The 20,966-nt window shown below is 43.7% G+C and overlaps 1 protein-coding gene across 1 annotated transcript in view; it reads left to right on the plus strand.

The window, feature by feature from the left end:
- The window catches only part of LOC121608148 (mucin-5AC-like), a 38,808-nt gene that overhangs the window by 12,388 nt on the left and 5,454 nt on the right, over positions 1-20,966 (plus strand). The window contains exons 18-42 of the mRNA XM_041939313.1: positions 172-275; positions 1,640-1,791; positions 1,947-2,085; positions 2,364-2,474; positions 2,656-2,835; positions 2,959-3,198; positions 4,069-4,225; positions 5,680-5,808; positions 5,973-6,123; positions 6,736-6,871; positions 6,991-7,051; positions 8,531-8,647; positions 8,835-8,969; positions 9,848-10,000; positions 10,148-10,261; positions 10,445-10,648; positions 11,276-11,443; positions 11,682-11,816; positions 12,209-12,356; positions 16,036-17,966; positions 18,150-18,284; positions 18,786-19,511; positions 19,857-19,991; positions 20,384-20,497; positions 20,736-20,870. Coding sequence (XP_041795247.1) covers positions 172-275; positions 1,640-1,791; positions 1,947-2,085; positions 2,364-2,474; positions 2,656-2,835; positions 2,959-3,198; positions 4,069-4,225; positions 5,680-5,808; positions 5,973-6,123; positions 6,736-6,871; positions 6,991-7,051; positions 8,531-8,647; positions 8,835-8,969; positions 9,848-10,000; positions 10,148-10,261; positions 10,445-10,648; positions 11,276-11,443; positions 11,682-11,816; positions 12,209-12,356; positions 16,036-17,966; positions 18,150-18,284; positions 18,786-19,511; positions 19,857-19,991; positions 20,384-20,497; positions 20,736-20,870 — 5,910 coding nt within the window. The remainder of the gene's footprint in view (positions 1-171; positions 276-1,639; positions 1,792-1,946; positions 2,086-2,363; positions 2,475-2,655; positions 2,836-2,958; positions 3,199-4,068; positions 4,226-5,679; positions 5,809-5,972; positions 6,124-6,735; positions 6,872-6,990; positions 7,052-8,530; positions 8,648-8,834; positions 8,970-9,847; positions 10,001-10,147; positions 10,262-10,444; positions 10,649-11,275; positions 11,444-11,681; positions 11,817-12,208; positions 12,357-16,035; positions 17,967-18,149; positions 18,285-18,785; positions 19,512-19,856; positions 19,992-20,383; positions 20,498-20,735; positions 20,871-20,966) is intronic.

Raw genomic sequence — 20,966 nt, forward strand, 5'->3', positions numbered from 1 at the left:
TGAGAAAGGCTTAACAATATAAAGAAATCTGTGCTCCACGATCCATTATTTGGGCATGAAATGCACACTCTTGAATGTTGCATTACGTCTGGACAACAGTGGTTTAGAAGAGGTGACCAAGATTCAGATTTTAGAAAAACAGAAAAAGTAATTTTACACATCTTTTCTCAGCAGCCTGTGCTCCTCCCATGGTTTTCTTCAACTGCTCTGCTAATGGTCCAACTGCAAAAGGAACTGAGTGTGAGAAGAGCTGCAACACATTAGACATGGCCTGTGTGAGTCACCTCTTTTTTTTTTTTTTTTTAAATTTACTTTAATAATCCCAAACTGGGAAATTACTCTCCGCATTTGACCCATAACTGATTTACTGAAACACACACATGCAACGTGCAACATGCAGTGAAACACACAGGAGCAGTGGGCGGCATTCAAGTGCCCGGGGAGCATATTGGGGGGTTAAGTGCCTTGCTCAAGGGCACATCAGCCGGATAATGGAGGGGGGAGGGGATACTCCACCACACCCAAATTTTTTCTGCCAGTCTGGTGAGTGAATTGAACTGGCGGCCTTCTGATCACAAGCTGTTTCTCCAACCTCTAGGCCACAGCTGCCCCAACATAAAGAAAAAATTACATGCAAATAGAGGTTATTAGTTTATATCGGTGCAAAACCTGACATAGAGAAACTGTCTGAAGACCTAAATCTACTGACACTAAACACCAAGGAAGAGGTCAGAAACCTTGGTGTTATCATTGACTCAGACCTAAATTTTTAACATCACATTAGAAACGTGACTGAAGTGTCCTTCTACCATTTCAGGAATATTTCCAGAGTCAAACAGTTTCTCTCCCAGGCAGACATGGAAAAGTTAATACATGCTTTAGTCTCCAGCAGGCTGGACGGCAGTAACGCTCTTCTGTCTGGTGTGTCTAAGAAAGCTATTGGTCGGTTACAGCTCGTACAGAACGCAGCAGCTCGTGTTCTGATGAAGACCAGACAGACAGCCCACATTACTCCAAACTGAAAATCTTTACATTAGTTACCTGTCTGTCATAAAATTCATTTTAAAATTATTTCTTTAAACCACTGACTGGCTTTGCTCCGTCTTATCAGTCCAACATGGTTCAGACATACACTGCTCGCCTGCTGAGGCCAGAACCACGAGGCACAGAGATGCAGCCTTTGTTAAAGATGCCCCAAAACTCTGGAACTCTAAATATACTTTAAATATGTTGACACCTCTAAAGAAATTTTAAGACACATCTTTTTAACATCGCTGTCGCCTGAAGTATCTTTTCTTTCCACCTAATGGCTGTTTTATTTTCTCTCATCCTGTTGTTTTAATTCTACCTCGTTTCATTTTGTTTTGTTTTATTTTATTTTCCTTGTTTCTATTGTTTAACACATGTCTTATTATTATTTGCTTTTATGTTAAGCACTTTGTGTTGCATTTGATGCATGAATTGTTCTATAGAAATAAAGGTTGTTATATTCTTCTTCTTCTTCTTCTTCTTCTTATTATTATTATTATCATTATTATTACATAGAACAAATATTTGCATAATCTGAAGTAAAGGTACAGCATTTTCTCTGTTTCTCTGAGATATGAGTGTGAATTGCAAATTTTCATCTTTTCTCCAGGTGACCACAGGGTGCGTCTCCGGATGTGTGTGTCCATCTGGGATGGTATCTGACGGCAAAGGAGGCTGCATTGAGCCAGCAGCCTGTTCCTGTGTTCACAACGGCGTCTCCTACCAGCCTGGAGAGACAACGAAGGTGGATTGCAACACCTGGTAGGTGAATCACAAGTGGAATTAATTTTTGTAAAGACAGACATATGCAAGGTACTTCGTTCTTTTGGTTAGACCTCAATCTGAGACTGACATGTACAAACAAAAAGACAGTCTTATTATAAGCCTAATGCAATCTAATATGTATTTGTTTACAGCACTTGTAAAGACAGGAAGTGGCAGTGCACTACCAACCAGTGTGATGGAATGTGCTCTGTCTATGGGGATGGACACTACATGACTTTTGATCAGAAACGCTTCACCTTTGATGGCAGCTGTGAATATGTTCTCAGTCAAGTAAGAATGCACACAAAAACAGATGGTGAACAGAGTGATGGAACTGATGTCCATTATCAGACACACATTTTGAACTTGCACATGTTATTAATTATGACAGTCTCAACATGCTTTGTGACACTTTCAGGAATGAGCCATCCCAGACAAATAAAACCTAAACCTCTAACTCTAATCCCGTCCTACAGGTTTTGGTATGATGCACAAAATCAAGCAGAGCCACTATTGATTATTTGCTTGTGTGTATGTGTGGGTGTGCGTGCTTGTGTATCCCTCCTCAGGACTACTGTGGCAGTGCTCAGAGTAATGGAACCTTCAGAGTGATCACTGAGAATGTTCCATGTGGAACCAAAGGAACTACCTGCTCCAAGACCATCAAGATCTTCCTGGGGGTAGACAGTCAATATAAAACCTTTTCAAAAAACAACTGCATTGTCTTACTCAATGAAAACTGCTGACAAAACTGATTTGTTGTCTCTAGAAGTGTCAAGTCTGCAATATATGTTGTAGATATGTAAAATTGACCAACAATTAATTTTCGACCAACATTCAATTTCTGTTTTTTTTGTTTAGAGTGCAGAACTGATTCTAACAGAGGGAAAGTACCAGCTGCTTTCAGGTGGAAATGAAGAAACGGCTCCGTTCCGTTACAGCACTATGGGCATCTACCAGGTTATTGAAGCCAACAATGGACTCATTCTCATGTGGGACAGGACGACCAGCTTGTACATGAAGCTCAGCCCAAAATATAAGGTAACTCTGCAATATGTGAATGATGTTTTTTTTGTTGTTATTGTTGTCTTAATGGATTTATTAAGAAAACCTTGTTTTAATATTTAGTTCAACTGCATGATATACGGGGCTCTACTTTTTCAGGGTCGTGTGTGTGGGCTGTGTGGCAACTATGACGGCAATGCAAATAATGACTTCATGACAAGGTGCCATGCTGTGGTGGTCAACCCACTGGTGTTTGGAAACAGCTGGAAGGATTTGCCAAGCTGTCCAGACGCGCAGAGTATCACCAGCCCCTGCACAGCCAACCCGTACAGACAGTCATGGGCCCAGAAACAGTGCAGCATTATACAGAGTGACGTCTTCTCTGCCTGCCACTCCACTGTACGTTGTTGATTAATTAAAATTATTTGTTGAAGTTTTACTTATGTATTTACCCTAAAAGTAGCAGATCTAATGACGGTGATGTTGGTCAGGTTTTTGCCTGTCCCTCTAATACAGTTCCAGAAGAAGATGTGTCAACTGCTGGACAGACTTTGAGCAATTAGTATGGGTATCCATTGTCCATAGCTATATCAGTGTATTTCAATATCTTGTCCTTGAAATGAGCATCTCAAAGTCAAATGCATAGATTGCCATGTGATTTGCTCTGATACCCAGCAAATGAATCCAAGTATTTTGGTGAACTTCTGAATGTTTCTCGAGTGGCACCAGGTCATATTTATCACTTTCAGATAAGAAACCACAAAGTCTTTTTGGGAGTATGATCTCCTTTCATATTCAGATCCTTTACTTAAGTAAATGTAACAATGTCACACTGTAGAATTCTCTATCACAAAAAAGTGCTTACTTGTGTAAAAGTGCAGAGGAATTATCTCCAAAAAAGTCTAGTTTAGGTTTAAGAATGTTGACAAGATACACTAGAGTATATTATTTGATTATGCGTTTAACATCTATGTAGCATTTTAATGTTGTAGATACTTGAGGTGTTGGAGGTTTTTAAACTATTTTATATACTCTTGGGTAGCTTAATCTCTAAAAATGTTTCATATTCTATAGACTGTTCATAAGTTAAAAGTAATTGGTAACTGGAGCTGTCAGATAATTATAGAGTAAAAAGTACAATATTTGCCTCTTAGATGTAGTGAACTAGAAGCGCAGCAGTGTCTCTCCTCATTGCAATATTTTGTGTTCTGGAGTTGCTCTGTCATACCCATGTAACTTATTAGTGTATCATCATACACTTGTCTCTAGGTGGATCCTGCTCCATACTATGAAGCATGTGTATTTGACTCATGTGCTTGTGACACTGGTGGAGACTGCACGTGTTTCTGCAGTGCTGTGGCTGCTTATGCTGAATCCTGTAATCAAGCTGGCATTTGTATACGATGGAGAACCCCGAAGATCTGCCGTGAGTAACCAGGATGAAACATTCCATGTTGAAAAGCAAAAAATCAGATAAAGGTTCTTACATTTTCATCTGAGCTGCACATTTTTATAACAAAGTAAAGGGGTGGGTCTATCAGGACAGTTAAATACATATCACTATGTAATATTGCTGTAATATCAAACCCTGACTAAATAACTAAGAAATATCACAATTTGTCATCAAAAGCTGTAAAACTTGTAGAACTGTGATTAAGAATTAGCTTGGCATTACCAGTCCAATTTTGCATATACAAATTCCACAGATACAATGTAAGCTTGTTAGCTTGTGTGGTGTGTCTATGGAAATGAAATTTTTCGTTTTCAATTGTATGTGAAATATTTCAAATTTGCAAGTACATAGTAAATGCACAGCTGAAATGGTGAGGCTTTAGCCAGGCACGACCATATTTTTACATGATTCTTATAGTTTTGGAAATATATCAGACATATAGTGGTTGCGCTTGCAGATCCGCTCTATGCTTCCTGCTGCCCAAACTTGCCTCTGCCTGGCCTGACAAGCATCTGTCTCTGGCCTTGGTCTTGTCATACCATATGGTAGAGAACCAGCCTAAGCCTGGACAATCTCTCACTACGATCCCCATCAGAGTCCTGTGACTCAGCCTAGAGGGCTCTCCACATCCTCCTCCTTTGAACCCCCATTTACAACCGACACTCCAGTTGATGGAGTCCCACTGGAGTTCTGGAACTGCAGAGCTGTGCTACTAAAACTACAACAGAGATCCAGCAACCTGTACAGCTGGTAATGTTCCTCTCCATCAATTTCACAGTTGTTAAGGGTACCTCATTAACAAGCAGAGGCCATACGACACAACGGAGCGTGCCATGTTGATATATCCAGGCAGGCACACTGGCAAACAGGATGCTGAGGTCCTGAATGGTTGACTGAACAGCAGCTGTTGAACTGTTGAACATCTTGCCAAGGCTCTTGACTCGTTTCCCCAAGATCCAGAGACCTGCTATTTCACTGTCTTGAAGCTCATCTATGACTGGGTGATGACTTTTCTCAGGCCCATCTACTGCCTATTGTTATCATGCTTTCATCCATGGAAGCCAAGATGGGGGCTGTCATGCATTGCTCTTACTCTTGGTCTTCGTACTTAGCTGCCTTGAGAAACATGTTAACTGCAAGGAAACTGCAGTGACAGAGTTGCTGCAACCAGTCGTTGGCAATGCCAATTTGAAAACACTTTTACACAACACAAGTTATTGTAGTAGTTCAGGATTAGAACTTTGATCATTTCATTACATTACGTAACATCATATTGCAGTGCTGCAATATGCAATGCAATACAATGCAATGTCTGCTCAGTATAAAGGTAAAAATAAGGTTATGTACAACCACATAATCAAAATCATCAACATGCTGTCTGAATCTTGAACATGCCACTCCTAAATAAGTTTTATTATCTTTTCCAGCTCTCTTCTGTGATTACTACAACCCCCCAGGTGAATGTGAATGGCACTACATGCCATGTGGATCTCCATGTATGAAAACCTGTAGGAGCCCCTCAGGCAACTGTTCTTCGCAGTTACCTCCTCTAGAAGGTACAAGATAAACTTTTTTATAACTTGGCCTGATCTGCTAATCAAGTTAAAGATTTGGAATTGAACATATCAATTATCTTTTTAGCACTTTATGTATCTTTTATATTTGTGTATAACAATTTGCTTATCACTCTTTCAACCACAATGCCATGTTTTTCAATTAGGTTGCTACCCAACCTGTCCTGCTGCTCAGCCATACTTTGATGAAGACACAATGTCATGTGTTTTAAAAGAACAATGTGGCTGCTACGATGCAGAGGGGAGACACTATAATAATAGTGACATAGTGCCAACAACCGAAAACTGTCAAACATGGTAGGTCTTGTACGCATTTCATGTGCCAATCAATGTGTTGTGTTCAGATTAACTGAGAACAAATCCAAAAATGATAATGAATGCCATGTTCTTTCTCTTGAAGTACATGCAGTTCAATGACCATCCAATGCCATTACGATGCCCAAGGTATGCAGAGATTTGTCGAGATTGTGGGTTGTGAAAATACAAACTTATTTTATGCTAATATCTAAATAATACATATTCTGTCTTTACAGCCTGTACTTGCACATATCATGGAAAGAAATATCCCCTTGGAAATACCATCTATAACACAACAGACGGACATGGTAACTGCATCACAGCAGTGTGTGAGAAGAATGGTACTATTGACAAGAGGTCATACCCATGCCCCGCACCTACACCAACAGCACATATGCCCACTACAACCACTGCTACATCAAGCCAGTTTCCTTCCACCTTTGTTTTTACATCAACCACACCAGGTAGGAGAAGTTATTAATTTTGGAAACCAAATAATTTGCTGTGTGCTGCAAAACTTACCACATAACCAACACCTGTATAATGTGTGTCCACAGAGCCAGTCACAGTCACATGTAATCCTTGTACATGGTCGCCATGGTATGATACCAGCTTCCCCACACTGGGAACTCCAGGAGGAGACAATGAAACCTATGCAAAGATTAGAGAAGCAGGACACAAGATATGTGAACAACCAAGCCAGATACAGTGTAGAGCTGAGAAATTCCCCAATGTCACCATTGACAATGTAGGACAAGTGGTGCAATGTAACCTGGCTAAGGGGCTGACATGCAGAAACGAAGACCAGTCAGGACCACTGGCCTTATGCTTTAACTACCAAGTCAGAGTTTTGTGTTGTGACTATAGTGCATGCCCAACAAAGTCTACTCCTTCTACCACTCCTTCAAGCTCAACCACAAACCTCCCAGTAATACCTACAACAACAGAACATTTTACTGAAAAACCTTGTGAGGAATCATTATGCTACTGGTCACAGTGGATAAGTTCAGACTACCCTGAATATGGTCCTGGAGGTGGGGACAATGAAACTATCAAACACATCATCCAGAAAGGATATAACATCTGTGTGAATCCAGTGGCAGTGGAGTGTCAGGCTGTGTACTACCCAGGGGTTCCCCTAAGTCAACTGGGACAAGATGTAACATGTAACAATCAAGGACTCCTTTGTGAGAACATCTTACAGTATCCCCCCATATGTTTAGATTATGAAATAAAGGTAAAGTGTTGCAAGATTGTGCAATGCAGCACAACACCAAAACCTACAACCATGACAACTATACCACCTCCTGCGACAACTGCTACACATTCCACCACAATTGAAACAACTACAACTCAGCCACTAACAACTAGTAATAGGACCATGACACCTTCAACAACAACTGAAAGAACAACAACAATGCTGTCACCCACAACAACTAAAACAACCACTATGCCTTCTACCACAAGTGCAATTACAACTTCAACTGAACCAACAACTACTACTACTACGACCACAATGTCTACCACAAATGAAAAAACTACAACTCATCCAACAACAACCACTGCAACTTCTACCACAATTGAAACAACCATGACATCTCAGCCACCGACAACCAGTACACCTTTGACCACAACTGAAAAAACTACAACTCTGCCACCAACAACCACTGCATCTTCCACCACAATCGAAACAACTACAACTCAGCCACCAACAACTACGACGACTACAACAACCACTACACCTTCAACCACAACTGAAACAACTGCAACTGAGCCACCAGCAAGTACGACTACAAAAACCACAACATTGTCTGCCACAACTGAAATAGTGACAACACCTCCGGAAACTACTACGACAACCACAACACCTTCGACCACACCTGAAACAACTGCAACTCAGCCGCCAACAAGTACTACTACGACAACCACAACACCACCTACCACAACTGGAATTACTACAACACACCCAACAACAACAGCGACTTTAACAACGACCCCATTGACCACAACTGAAAAAACAACTACGTCCCAGCCACCTACAACCACGACATCTTCGACCTCGACTGAAACAACTACAACTGGGCCACCAACAACTACTACCGCAACAACCACAACACTGTCATCCACAACTGAAATAACTACAACAACTACTACGACAACCACAAGACCTTCATATACTACAACCACAGCACCTCCTACAGCAACTGAAAGAACAACTCCAATTCAGCCACAAACAACTACTACAAGTACAACAACAACACCGTCTGCAACAACTGAAATTACGACAACACCTCCAGCAACTACCACCACAACCACGGCACCTTCGACCACACCTGAAACAACAACTACATCTCAGCCACCAACAACCACTTCAACTTCTACCACAACTGAAACAACTGCAACTCAGCCGCCAACAAGTACTACTACGACAACCACAACACCACCAACCACAACTGGAATTACAACAACACATACAACAACAACAATGACTGCAACCTCTACCCCATTGACCACAACCGAAAAAGCAACTTCATCTCAGCCACCTACAACCACGACATCTTCGACCTCAACTGAAACAACTACAACTCAGACACCAACAACTACGACCACAACAACCACAACACTGTCGTCCACAACTGAAATAACTACAACTCATTCACCTACAACTACACCTTGCCCTGATGGACATGATGTGACATGTGCTTGGTCAGAATGGATCAATCTGGGAAAACCCACTCCAGGCCCTGATGGTGGAGAAGATGAATCCATCCAGAGGATAATCTCTGCTGGTTATCCTGTTTGCTCGGCTCCAGAAGAAGTCCAGTGTAGAGCTGCTCTTTACCCAGGTCTGTCCATGTCACAGGTGGGGCAAACTGTAACTTGCAATAAACAATTTGGCCTCATATGCAACAACAAGCAGCAAGGCCTTCAGCAAGAGTGTTTTGATTATGAGATTAAGTTCAAATGCTGTGGCTGCCCAACACCTTCAACGACTGCAACCACAGCACCTCCCACGACAACTGAGAGAACAACTACAACTCAGCCACAAACAACGACAACAAGGACAACCACAACTGAAACAACTACAACTCAGCCACCAACAACTACTACCACAACCACAACACCTACGACCACACCTGAAACAACAACTACTTCTCATCCACCAACAACCACAACTCAGCCACCAAGTACTACTACGACAACCACAACACCACCTACCACAACTGAAACAACTACAACTCAGCCACCAGAAACTACTACCACAACAACGACACCTTCGACCACACCTGAAACAACAACTACGTCTCAGCCACCAACAACCACTTCAACTTCTACCACAACTGAAACAACTGCAACTCAGCCACCAACAAGTACTACAACGACAACCACAACACCACCAACCACAACTGGAATTACTGCAACACATCCAACAACAACAACGACTGCAACCACGACACCTTCAACCACACCTGAAACAACAACTACATCTCAGCCACCAACAACCACTTCAACTTCTACCACACCTGAAACAACTCCAACACAGCCACCAAGTACTACTACGACAACCACAGCACCACCTACCACAACTGAAACAACTACAACTCAGCCACCAGCAACTACCACCACAACCACGACACCTTCAACCACACCTGAAACAACAACTACATCTCAGCCACCAACAACCACTTCAACTTCTACCACAACTGAAACAACTGCAACTCAGCCGCCAACAAGTACTACTACGACAACCACAACACCACCAATCACAACTGGAATTACTGCAACACATCCAACAACAACAACGCCTGCAACCACTACTCCATTGACCACAACGGAAAAAGAAACTACGTCTCAGCCACAAACAACGACTACAAGTGCAACTACAACTGAAACAACTACGTCTCAGCCACCAACAACTACAACCACAACCACTACACCTTCGACCACACCTGAAACAACAACTACGTCTCAGCCACCAACAAACACTTCAACTTCTACCACAACTGAAACAACTTCAACTCAGCCACCAAGTACTACTACAACAACCACAACAGCACCTACCACAACTGGAATTACTGCAACACATTCAACAACAACGACAACTGCAACCACGACTCCATTGACCACAACAGAAAAAGTAACTACGTCTCAGCCACAAACAACCACAACACCTTCGACCACAACTGAATCAAGTACAACGCAGCCACCAACAACCATGACACATTCAACCACAACTGAAACAACTACAACTCAGCCACCAGCAACTACTACCACAACCACGACACCTTCGACCACACCTGAAACAACAACTACATCTCAGCCACCAACAACCACTTCAACTTCTGCCACAACGGAAACAACTGCAACTCAGCCGCCAACAAGTACTACTACGACAACCACAATACCACCAACCACAACTGGAATTACTGCAACACATCCAACAACAACAACGACTGCAACCACAACTCCATTGACCACAACGGAAAAAGCAACTACGTCTCAGCCACAAACAACGACTACAAGTGCAACTACAACTGAAACAACTACAACTCAGCCACCAACAACTACTACCACAACAACCACAACACTGTCATCTACAACTGAAATAACTACAACTCATTCACCTACAACTACACCTTGCCCTGATGGACATGATGTGACATGTGCTTGGTCAGAATGGATCAATCTGGGAAAACCCACACCAGGCCCTGATGGTGGAGAAGATGAATCCATCCAGAGGATAATCTCTGCTGGTTATCCTGTTTGCTCGGCTCCAGAAGAAGTCCAGTGTAGAGCTGCTCTTTACCCAGGTCTGTCCATGTCACAGTTGGGACAAACTGTAACTTGCAATAAACAGTTTGGCCTCATATGCATCAACAAGCAGCAAGGCCTTCAGCAAGAGTGTTTTGATTATGAGATTAAGTTTAAATGCTGTGGCTGTCCAACACCTTCAACTGTGATTGCAACTACAACACCTTCAACGACTGCAACCACAGCACCTCCCACGACAACTGAGAGAACAACTACAACTCAGCCACAAACAACGACTACAAGTACAACCACAACTGAAACAACTACAACTCAGCCACCAGCAACTACTACCACAACCACAACACCTTCGACCACACCTGAAACAACAACTACATCTCAGCCACCAACAACCACTTCAACTTCTGCCACAACGGAAACAACTGCAACTCAGCTGCCAACAAGTACTACTACGACAACCACAACACCACCAACCACAACTGTAATTACTGCAACACATCCAACAACAACAACGACTGCAACCACAACTCCATTGACCACAACGGAAAAAGCAACTACGTCTCAGCCACAAAAAACCACAACACCTTCGACCACAACTGAATCAAGTACAACGCAGCCACAAACAACGACGACAAGTACAACCACAACAGAAACAACTACAACTAAGCCACCAACAACTACTACCACAATAACCACAACACTGTCATCCACAACTGAAATAACTACAACTCATTCACCTACAACTACACCTTGCCCTGATGGACATGATGTTACATGTGCTTGGTCAGAATGGATCAATCTGGGAAAGCCCACACCAGGCCCTGATGGTGGAGAAGATGAATCCATCCAGAAGATAATCTCTGCTGGTTATCCTGTTTGCTCAGCTCCAGAAGAAGTCCAGTGTAGAGCTGCTCTTTACCCAGGTCTGTCCATGTCACAGTTGGGACAAACTGTAACTTGCAGTAAACAATTTGGCCTCATATGCATCAACAAGCAGCAAGGCCTTCTGCAAGAGTGTTTTGATTATGAGATTAAGTTCAAATGCTGTGGCTGCCCAACACCTTCAACTGTGATTCCAACTACAACACCTTCAACGACTGCAACCACAGCACCTCCCACAACAACTGAGAGAACAACTACAACTCAGCCACAAACAACGACAACAAGTACAACCACAACTGAAACAACTACAACTCAGCCACCAACAACTACAACCACAACCACGACACCTTCGACCACACCTGAAAAAACAACTACATCTCAGCCACCAACAACCACTTCAACTTCTACCACAACTGAAACAACTTCAACTCAGCCACCAAGTACGACTACGACAACCACAACACCACCAACCACAACTGGAATTACTGCAACACATCCAACAACAACAACGACTGCAACCACTACTCCATTGACCACAACAGAAAAAGGAACTACGTCTCAGCCACAAACAACGACGACAAGTACAACCACAACTGAAACAACTACAACTCAGCCACCAACAACTACTACCACAACAACCACAACACTGTCATCCACAACTGAAATAACTACAACTCATTCACCTACAACTACACCTTGCCCTGATGGAAATGATGTGACATGTGCTTGGTCAGAATGGATCAATCTGGGAAAGCCCACACCAGGCCCTGATGGTGGAGAAGATGAATCCATCCAGAGAATAATCTCTGCTGGTTATCCTGTTTGCTCGGCTCCAGAAGAAGTCCAGTGTAGAGCTGCTCTTTACCCAGGTCTGTCCATGTCACAGTTGGGACAAACTGTAACTTGCAGTAAACAATTTGGCCTCATATGCATCAACAAGCAGCAAGGCCTTCTGCAAGAGTGTTTTGATTATGAGATTAAGTTCAAATGCTGTGGCTGCCCAACACCTTCAACTGTGACTGCAACTACAACACCTTCAACGACTGCAACCACAGCACCTCCTACGACAACTGAAAAAACAACTATGTCTCAGCCACCTACAACCACAACACCTTCAACCACAACTGAAATAACTACAACTCAGCCACCAACAACTACTACCACAACAACCACAACACTGTCATCTACAACTGAAATAACTACAACTCATTCACCTACAACTACACCATGCCCTGATGGACATGATGTGACATGTGCTTGGTCAGAATGGATCAATCTGGGAAAGCCCACACCAGGCCCTGATGGTGGAGAAGATGAATCCATCCAGAGGATAATCTCTGCTGGTTATCCTGTTTGCTCGGCTCCAGAAGAAGTCCAGTGTAGAGCTGCTCTTTACCCAGGTCTGTCCATGTCACAGTTGGGACAAACTGTAACTTGCAGTAAACAATTTGGCCTCATATGCATCAACAAGCAGCAAGGCCTTCAGCAAGAGTGTTTTGATTATGAGATTAAGTTCAAATGCTGTGGCTGCCCAACACCTTCAACTGTGATTGCAACTACAACACCTTCAACGACTGCAACCACAGCACCTCCTACGACAACTGAAAAAACAACTATGTCTCAGCCACCTACAACCACAACACCTTCAACCACAACTGAAATAACTACAACTCAGCCACCAACAACTACTACCACAACAACCACAACACTGTCATCTACAACTGAAATAACTACAACTCATTCACCTACAACTACACCATGCCCTGATGGACATGATGTGACATGTGCTTGGTCAGAATGGATCAATCTGGGAAAGCCCACACCAGGCCCTGATGGTGGAGAAGATGAATCCATCCAGAGGATAATCTCTGCTGGTTATCCTGTTTGCTCGGCTCCAGAAGAAGTCCAGTGTAGAGCTGCTCTTTACCCAGGTCTGTCCATGTCACAGTTGGGACAAACTGTAACTTGCAGTAAACAATTTGGCCTCATATGCATCAACAAGCAGCAAGGCCTTCAGCAAGAGTGTTTTGATTATGAGATTAAGTTCAAATGCTGTGGCTGCCCAACACCTTCAACTGTGATTGCAACTACAACACCTTCAACGACTGCAACCACAGCACCTCCCACGACAACTGAGAGAACAACTACACCTCAGCCACAAACAACGACGACAAGTACAACCACAACTGAAACAACTACAACTCAGCCACCAACAACTACAACCACAACCACGACACCTTCGACCACACCTGAAACAACAACTACGTCTCAGCCACCAACAAACACTTCAACTTCTACCACAACTGAAACAACTTCAACTCTGCCACCAAGTACTACTACGACAACCACAACACCACCTACCACAACTGGAATTACTGCAACACATTCAACAACAACGACAACTGCAACCACTACTCCATTGACCACAACAGAAAAAGCAACTACGTCTCAGCCACAAAAAACCACAACACCTTCGACCACAACTGAATCAAGTACAACGCAGCCACAAACAACGACGACAAGTACAACCACAACTGAAATAACTACAACTCAGCCACCAACAACTACTACCACAACAACCACAACACTGTCATCTACAACTGAAATAACTACAACTCATTCACCTACAACTACACCTTGCCCCGATGGACATGATGTGACATGTGCTTGGTCAGAATGGATCAATCTGGGAAAGCCCACACCAGGCCCTGATGGTGGAGAAGATGAATCCATCCAGAGGATAATCTCTGCTGGTTATCCTGTTTGCTCGGCTCCAGAAGAAGTCCAGTGTAGAGCTGCTCTTTACCCAGGTCTGTCCATGTCACAGTTGGGACAAACTGTAACTTGCAGTAAACAATTTGGCCTCATATGCATCAACAAGCAGCAAGGCCTTCAGCAAGAGTGTTTTGATTATGAGATTAAGTTCAAATGCTGTGGCTGTCCAACACCTTCAACTGTGATTCCAACTACAACACCTTCAACGACTGCAACCACAGCACCTCCCACGACAACTGAGAGAACAACTACACCTCAGCCACAAACAACGACGACAAGTACAACCACAACTGAAACAACTACAACTCAGCCACCAACAACTACAACCACAACCACGACACCTTCGACCACACCTGAAACAACAACTACGTCTCAGCCACCAACAAACACTTCAACTTCTACCACAACTGAAACAACTTCAACTCTGCCACCAAGTACTACTACGACAACCACAACACCACCTACCACAACTGGAATTACTGCAACACATTCAACAACAACGACAACTGCAACCACTACTCCATTGACCACAACAGAAAAAGCAACTACGTCTCAGCCACAAAAAACCACAACACCTTCGACCACAACTGAATCAAGTACAACGCAGCCACAAACAACGACGACAAGTACAACCACAACAGAAACAACTACAACTCAGCCACCAACAACTACTACCACAATAACCACAAGACTGTCATCCACAACTGAAATAACTACAACTCATTCACCTACAACTACACCTTGCCCTGATGGACATGATGTGACATGTGCTTGGTCAGAATGGATCAATCTGGGAAAGCCCACACCAGGCCCTGATGGTGGAGAAGATGAATCCATCCAGAAGATAATCTCTGCTGGTTATCCTGTTTGCTCGGCTCCAGAAGAAGTCCAGTGTAGAGCTGCTCTTTACCCAGGTCTGTCCATGTCACAGTTGGGACAAACTGTAACTTGCAGTAAACAATTTGGCCTCATATGCATCAACAAGCAGCAAGGCCTTCTGCAAGAGTGTTTTGATTATGAGATTAAGTTCAAATGCTGTGGCTGCCCAACACCTTCAACTGTGACTGCAACTACAACACCTTCAACGACTGCAACCACAGCACCTCCTACGACAACTGAAAAAACAACTATGTCTCAGCCACCTACAACCACAACACCTTCAACCACAACTGAAATAACTACAACTCAGCCACCAACAACTACTACCACAACAACCACAACACTGTCATCTACAACTGAAATAACTACAACTCATTCACCTACAACTACACCATGCCCTGATGGACATGATGTGACATGTGCTTGGTCAGAATGGATCAATCTGGGAAAGCCCACACCAGGCCCTGATGGTGGAGAAGATGAATCCATCCAGAGGATAATCTCTGCTGGTTATCCTGTTTGCTCGGCTCCAGAAGAAGTCCAGTGTAGAGCTGCTCTTTACCCAGGTCTGTCCATGTCACAGTTGGGACAAACTGTAACTTGCAGTAAACAATTTGGCCTCATATGCATCAACAAGCAGCAAGGCCTTCAGCAAGAGTGTTTTGATTATGAGATTAAGTTCAAATGCTGTGGCTGTCCAACACCTTCAACTGTGATTGCAACTACAACACCTTCAACGACTGCAACCACAGCACCTCCTACGACAACTGAAAAAACAACTATGTCTCAGCCACCTACAACCACAACACCTTCAACCACAACTGAAATAACTACAACTCAGCCACCAACAACTACTACCACAACAACCACAACACTGTCATCTACAACTGAAATAACTTCAACTCATTCACCTACAACTACACCTTGCCCCGATGGACATGATGTGACATGTGCTTGGTCAGAATGGATCAATCTGGGAAAGCCCACACCAGGCCCTGATGGTGGAGATGATGAATCCATCCAGAGGATAATCTCTGCTGGTTATCCTGTTTGCTCGGCTCCAGAAGAAGTCCAGTGTAGAGCTGCTCTTTACCCAGGTCTGTCCATGTCACAGTTGGGACAAACTGTAACTTGCAGTAAACAATTTGGCCTCATATGCATCAACAAGCAGCAAGGCCTTCAGCAAGAGTGTTTTGATTATGAGATTAAGTTCAAATGCTGTGGCTGTCCAACACCTTCAACTGTGATTCCAACTACAACACCTTCAACGACTGCAACCACAGCACCTCCCACGACAACTGAGAGAACAACTACACCTCAGCCACAAACAACGACGACAAGTACAACCACAACTGAAACAACTACAACTCAGCCACCAACAACTACAACCACAACCACGACACCTTCGACCACACCTGAAACAACAACTACGTCTCAGCCACCAACAAACACTTCAACTTCTACCACAACTGAAACAACTTCAACTCTGCCACCAAGTACTACTACGACAACCACAACACCACCTACCACAACTGGAATTACTGCAACACATTCAACAACAACGACAACTGCAACCACTACTCCATTGACCACAACAGAAAAAGCAACTACGTCTCAGCCACAAAAAACCACAACACCTTCGACCACAACTGAATCAAGTACAACGCAGCCACAAACAACGACGACAAGTACAACCACAACTGAAATAACTACAACTCAGCCACCAACAACTACTACCACAACAACCACAACACTGTCATCTACAACTGAAATAACTACAACTCATTCACCTACAACTACACCTTGCCCTGATGGACATGATGTGACATGTGCTTGGTCAGAATGGATCAATCTGGGAAAGCCCACACCAGGCCCTGATGGTGGAGAAGATGAATCCATCCAGAGGATAATCTCTGCTGGTTATCCTGTTTGCTCGGCTCCAGAAGAAGTCCAGTGTAGAGCTGCTCTTTACCCAGGTCTGTCCATGTCACAGTTGGGACAAACTGTAACTTGCAGTAAACAATTTGGCCTCATATGCATCAACAAGCAGCAAGGCCTTCAGCAAGAGTGTTTTGATTATGAGATTAAGTTCAAATGCTGTGGCTGTCCAACACCTTCAACTGTGATTCCAACTACAACACCTTCAACGACTGCAACCACAGCACCTCCCACGACAACTGAGAGAACAACTACACCTCAGCCACAAACGACGACGACAAGTACAACCACAACTGAAACAACTACAACTCAGCCACCAACAACTACAACCACAACCACGACACCTTCGACCACACCTGAAACAACAACTACGTCTCAGCCACCAACAAACACTTCAACTTCTACCACAACTGAAACAACTTCAACTCTGCCACCAAGTACTACTACGACAACCACAACACCACCTACCACAACTGGAATTACTGCAACACATTCAACAACAACGACAACTGCAACCACTACTCCATTGACCACAACAGAAAAAGCAACTACGTCTCAGCCACAAAAAACCACAACACCTTCGACCACAACTGAATCAAGTACAACGCAGCCACAAACAACGACGACAAGTACAACCACAACAGAAACAACTACAACTCAGCCACCAACAACTACTACCACAATAACCACAACACTGTCATCCACAACTGAAATAACTACAACTCATTCACCTACAACTACACCTTGCCCTGATGGACATGATGTGACATGTGCTTGGTCAGAATGGATCAATCTGGGAAAGCCCACACCAGGCCCTGATGGTGGAGAAGATGAATCCATCCAGAGGATAATCTCTGCTGGTTATCCTGTTTGCTCGGCTCCAGAAGAAGTCCAGTGTAGAGCTGCTCTTTACCCAGGTCTGTCCATGTCACAGTTGGGACAAACTGTAACTTGCAGTAAACAATTTGGCCTCATATGCATCAACAAGCAGCAAGGCCTTCAGCAAGAGTGTTTTGATTATGAGATTAAGTTCAAATGCTGTGGCTGCCCAACACCTTCAACTGTGATTGCAACTACAACACCTTCAACGACTGCAACCACAGCACCTCCCACGACAACTGAGAGAACAACTACAACTCAGCCACAAACAACGACAACAAGTACAACCACAACTGAAACAACTACAACTCAGCCACCAACAACTACAACCACAACCACGACACCTTCGACCACACCTGAAAAAACAACTACATCTCAGCCACCAACAACCACTTCAACTTCTACCACAACTGAAACAACTTCAACTCAGCCACCAAGTACGACTACGACAACCACAACACCACCAACCACAACTGGAATTACTGCAACACATCCAACAACAACAACGCCTGCAACCACTACTCCATTGACCACAACAGAAAAAGGAACTACGTCTCAGCCACAAACAACGACGACAAGTACAACCACACCTGAAACAACTACAACTCAGCCACCAACAACTACTACCACAACAACCACAACAGTGTCATCTACAACTGAAATAACTACAACTCATTCACCTACAACTACACCTTGCCCTGATGGACATGATGTGACATGTGCTTGGTCAGAATGGATCAATCTGGGAAAGCCCACACCAGGCCCTGATGGTGGAGAAGATGAATCCATCCAGAGGATAATCTCTGCTGGTTATCCTGTTTGCTCGGCTCCAGAAGAAGTCCAGTGTAGAGCTGCTCTTTACCCAGGTCTGTCCATGTCACAGTTGGGACAAACTGTAACTTGCAGTAAACAATTTGGCCTCATATGCAACAACAAGCAGCAAGGCCTTCAGCAAGAGTGTTTTGATTATGAGATTAAGTTCAAATGCTGTGGCTGCCCAACACCTTCAACTGTGATTGCAACTACAACACCTTCAACGACTGCAACCACTGCACCTCCCACGACAACTGAGAGAACAACTACAACTCAGCCACAAACAACGACTACAAGTACAACCACAACTGAAACAACTACAACTCAGCCACCAACAACTACAACCACAACCACGACACCTTCGACCACACCTGAAAAAACAACTACGTCTCAGCCACCAACAACCACTTCAACTTCTACCACAACTGAAACAACCTCAACTCAGCCACCAAGTACTACCAAGACAACCACAACACCACCTACCACAACTGGAATTACTGCAACACATTCAACAACAACGACAACTGCAACCACTACTCCATTGACCACAACAGAAAAAGCAACTACGTCTCAGCCACAAAAAACCACAACACCTTCGACCACAACTGATTCAAGTACAACGCAGCCACAAACAACGACGACAAGTACAACCACAACAGAAACAACTACAACTCAGCCACCAACAACTACTACCACAACAACCACAACACTGTCATCCACAACTGAAATAACTACAACTCATTCACCTACAACTACACCTTGCCCTGATGGACATGATGTGACATGTGCTTGGTCAGAATGGATCAATCTGGGAAAGCCCACACCAGGCCCTGATGGTGGAGAAGATGAATCCATCCAGAGGATAATCTCTGCTGGTTATCCTGTTTGCTCGGCTCCAGAAGAAGTCCAGTGTAGAGCTGCTCTTTACCCAGGTCTGTCCATGTCACAGTTGGGACAAACTGTAACTTGCAATAAACAGTTTGGCCTCATATGCAACAACAGGCAGCAAGGCCTTCTGCAAGAGTGTTTTGATTATGAGATTAAGTTCAAATGCTGTGGCTGCCCAACACCTTCAACTGTGATTCCAACTACAACACCTTCAACGACTGCAACCACAGCACCTCCCACGACAACTGAGAGAACAACTACAACTCAGCCACAAACAACGACAACAAGTACAACCACAACTGAAACAACTACAACTCAGCCACCAACAACTACTACCACAACCACGACACCTTCGACCACACCTGAAAAAACAACTACATCTCAGCCACCAACAACCACTTCAACTTCTACCACAACTGAAACAACCTCAACTCAGCCACCAAGTACTACTACGACAACCACAACACCACCTACCACAACTGGAATTACTACAACACATTCAACAACAACGACAACTGCAACCACTACTCCATTGACCACAACAGAAAAAGCAACTACGTCTCAGCCACAAACAACCACAACACCTTCGACCACAACTGAATCAAGTACGACGCAGCCACCAACAACCACGACACATTCAACAACAACTGAAATAACTACAACTCATTCACCAACAACTACTACCACAACAACCACAACACTGTCATCCACAACTGAAATAACTACAACTCATTCACCTACAACTACACCTTGCCCTGATGGACATGATGTGACATGTGCTTGGTCAGAATGGATCAATCTGGGAAAGCCCACACCAGGCCCTGATGGTGGAGAAGATGAATCCATCCAGAGGATAATCTCTGCTGGTTATTCTGTTTGCTCGGCTCCAGAAGAAGTCCAGTGTAGAGCTGCTCTTTACCCAGGTCTGTCCATGTCACAGTTGGGACAAACTGTAACTTGCAATAAACAATTTGGCCTCATATGCATCAACAAGCAGCAAGGCCTTCTGCAAGAGTGTT

The sequence above is a fragment of the Chelmon rostratus genome, chromosome 1 (genome assembly GCF_017976325.1).
Source record: "Chelmon rostratus isolate fCheRos1 chromosome 1, fCheRos1.pri, whole genome shotgun sequence".
Lineage (NCBI taxonomy): Eukaryota > Metazoa > Chordata > Actinopteri > Chaetodontiformes > Chaetodontidae > Chelmon > Chelmon rostratus.